A 407-nucleotide genomic window follows, 5' to 3' on the forward strand; every position below is an offset into this window, starting at 1 on the left:
AAAAAAAAAAAAAAAAAAAAAAAACCTCGCTAGCTTCGATTTGTGCGTTCATCATGTCAATTTCTTCATCTACTGAGTAATGAGGCTCGTCTTTCTCGGTTCGTGTGATGTAGTGATGATTCAAGCACTCAGGATCTTCAGGCGTACACAGCAAATATGCATCTTCGACCCACGATGTCCACCCTGAAACAACAAAAAAAGGGAGTTTAAATCGATTGATCATCGGGTCGTGTCTACAAAAATCAAAGGGCTTACAGAAACAAAATTGGATTCATACCTTCGAATGATTGACCCATGCCTCCTCCTCTCACAAATCGCCTAGCTTGCGTCAAAAGCAGTGATGAACAAAACCCTAACTCTTTTTTTTTCCTCTCTTTTTTTTTTTTTTTTTTTTTTTTTTTTTTTTT

General features: G+C 36.9%; 1 protein-coding gene across 1 annotated transcript in view; it reads right to left on the reverse strand.

Moving 5' to 3' along the window:
• LOC104752987 overlaps positions 1-400 on the reverse strand; it is a 1607-nt gene extending 1207 nt beyond the window's left edge. Inside the window, exons 1-2 of the mRNA XM_010475250.2 lie at positions 278-400; positions 26-183 (exon numbers count right to left, since the gene is read on the reverse strand). Coding sequence (XP_010473552.1) covers positions 26-183; positions 278-296 — 177 coding nt within the window. The 5' untranslated portion in view covers positions 297-400. The remainder of the gene's footprint in view (positions 1-25; positions 184-277) is intronic.

The sequence above is a fragment of the Camelina sativa genome, chromosome 16 (genome assembly GCF_000633955.1).
Source record: "Camelina sativa cultivar DH55 chromosome 16, Cs, whole genome shotgun sequence".
Lineage (NCBI taxonomy): Eukaryota > Viridiplantae > Streptophyta > Magnoliopsida > Brassicales > Brassicaceae > Camelina > Camelina sativa.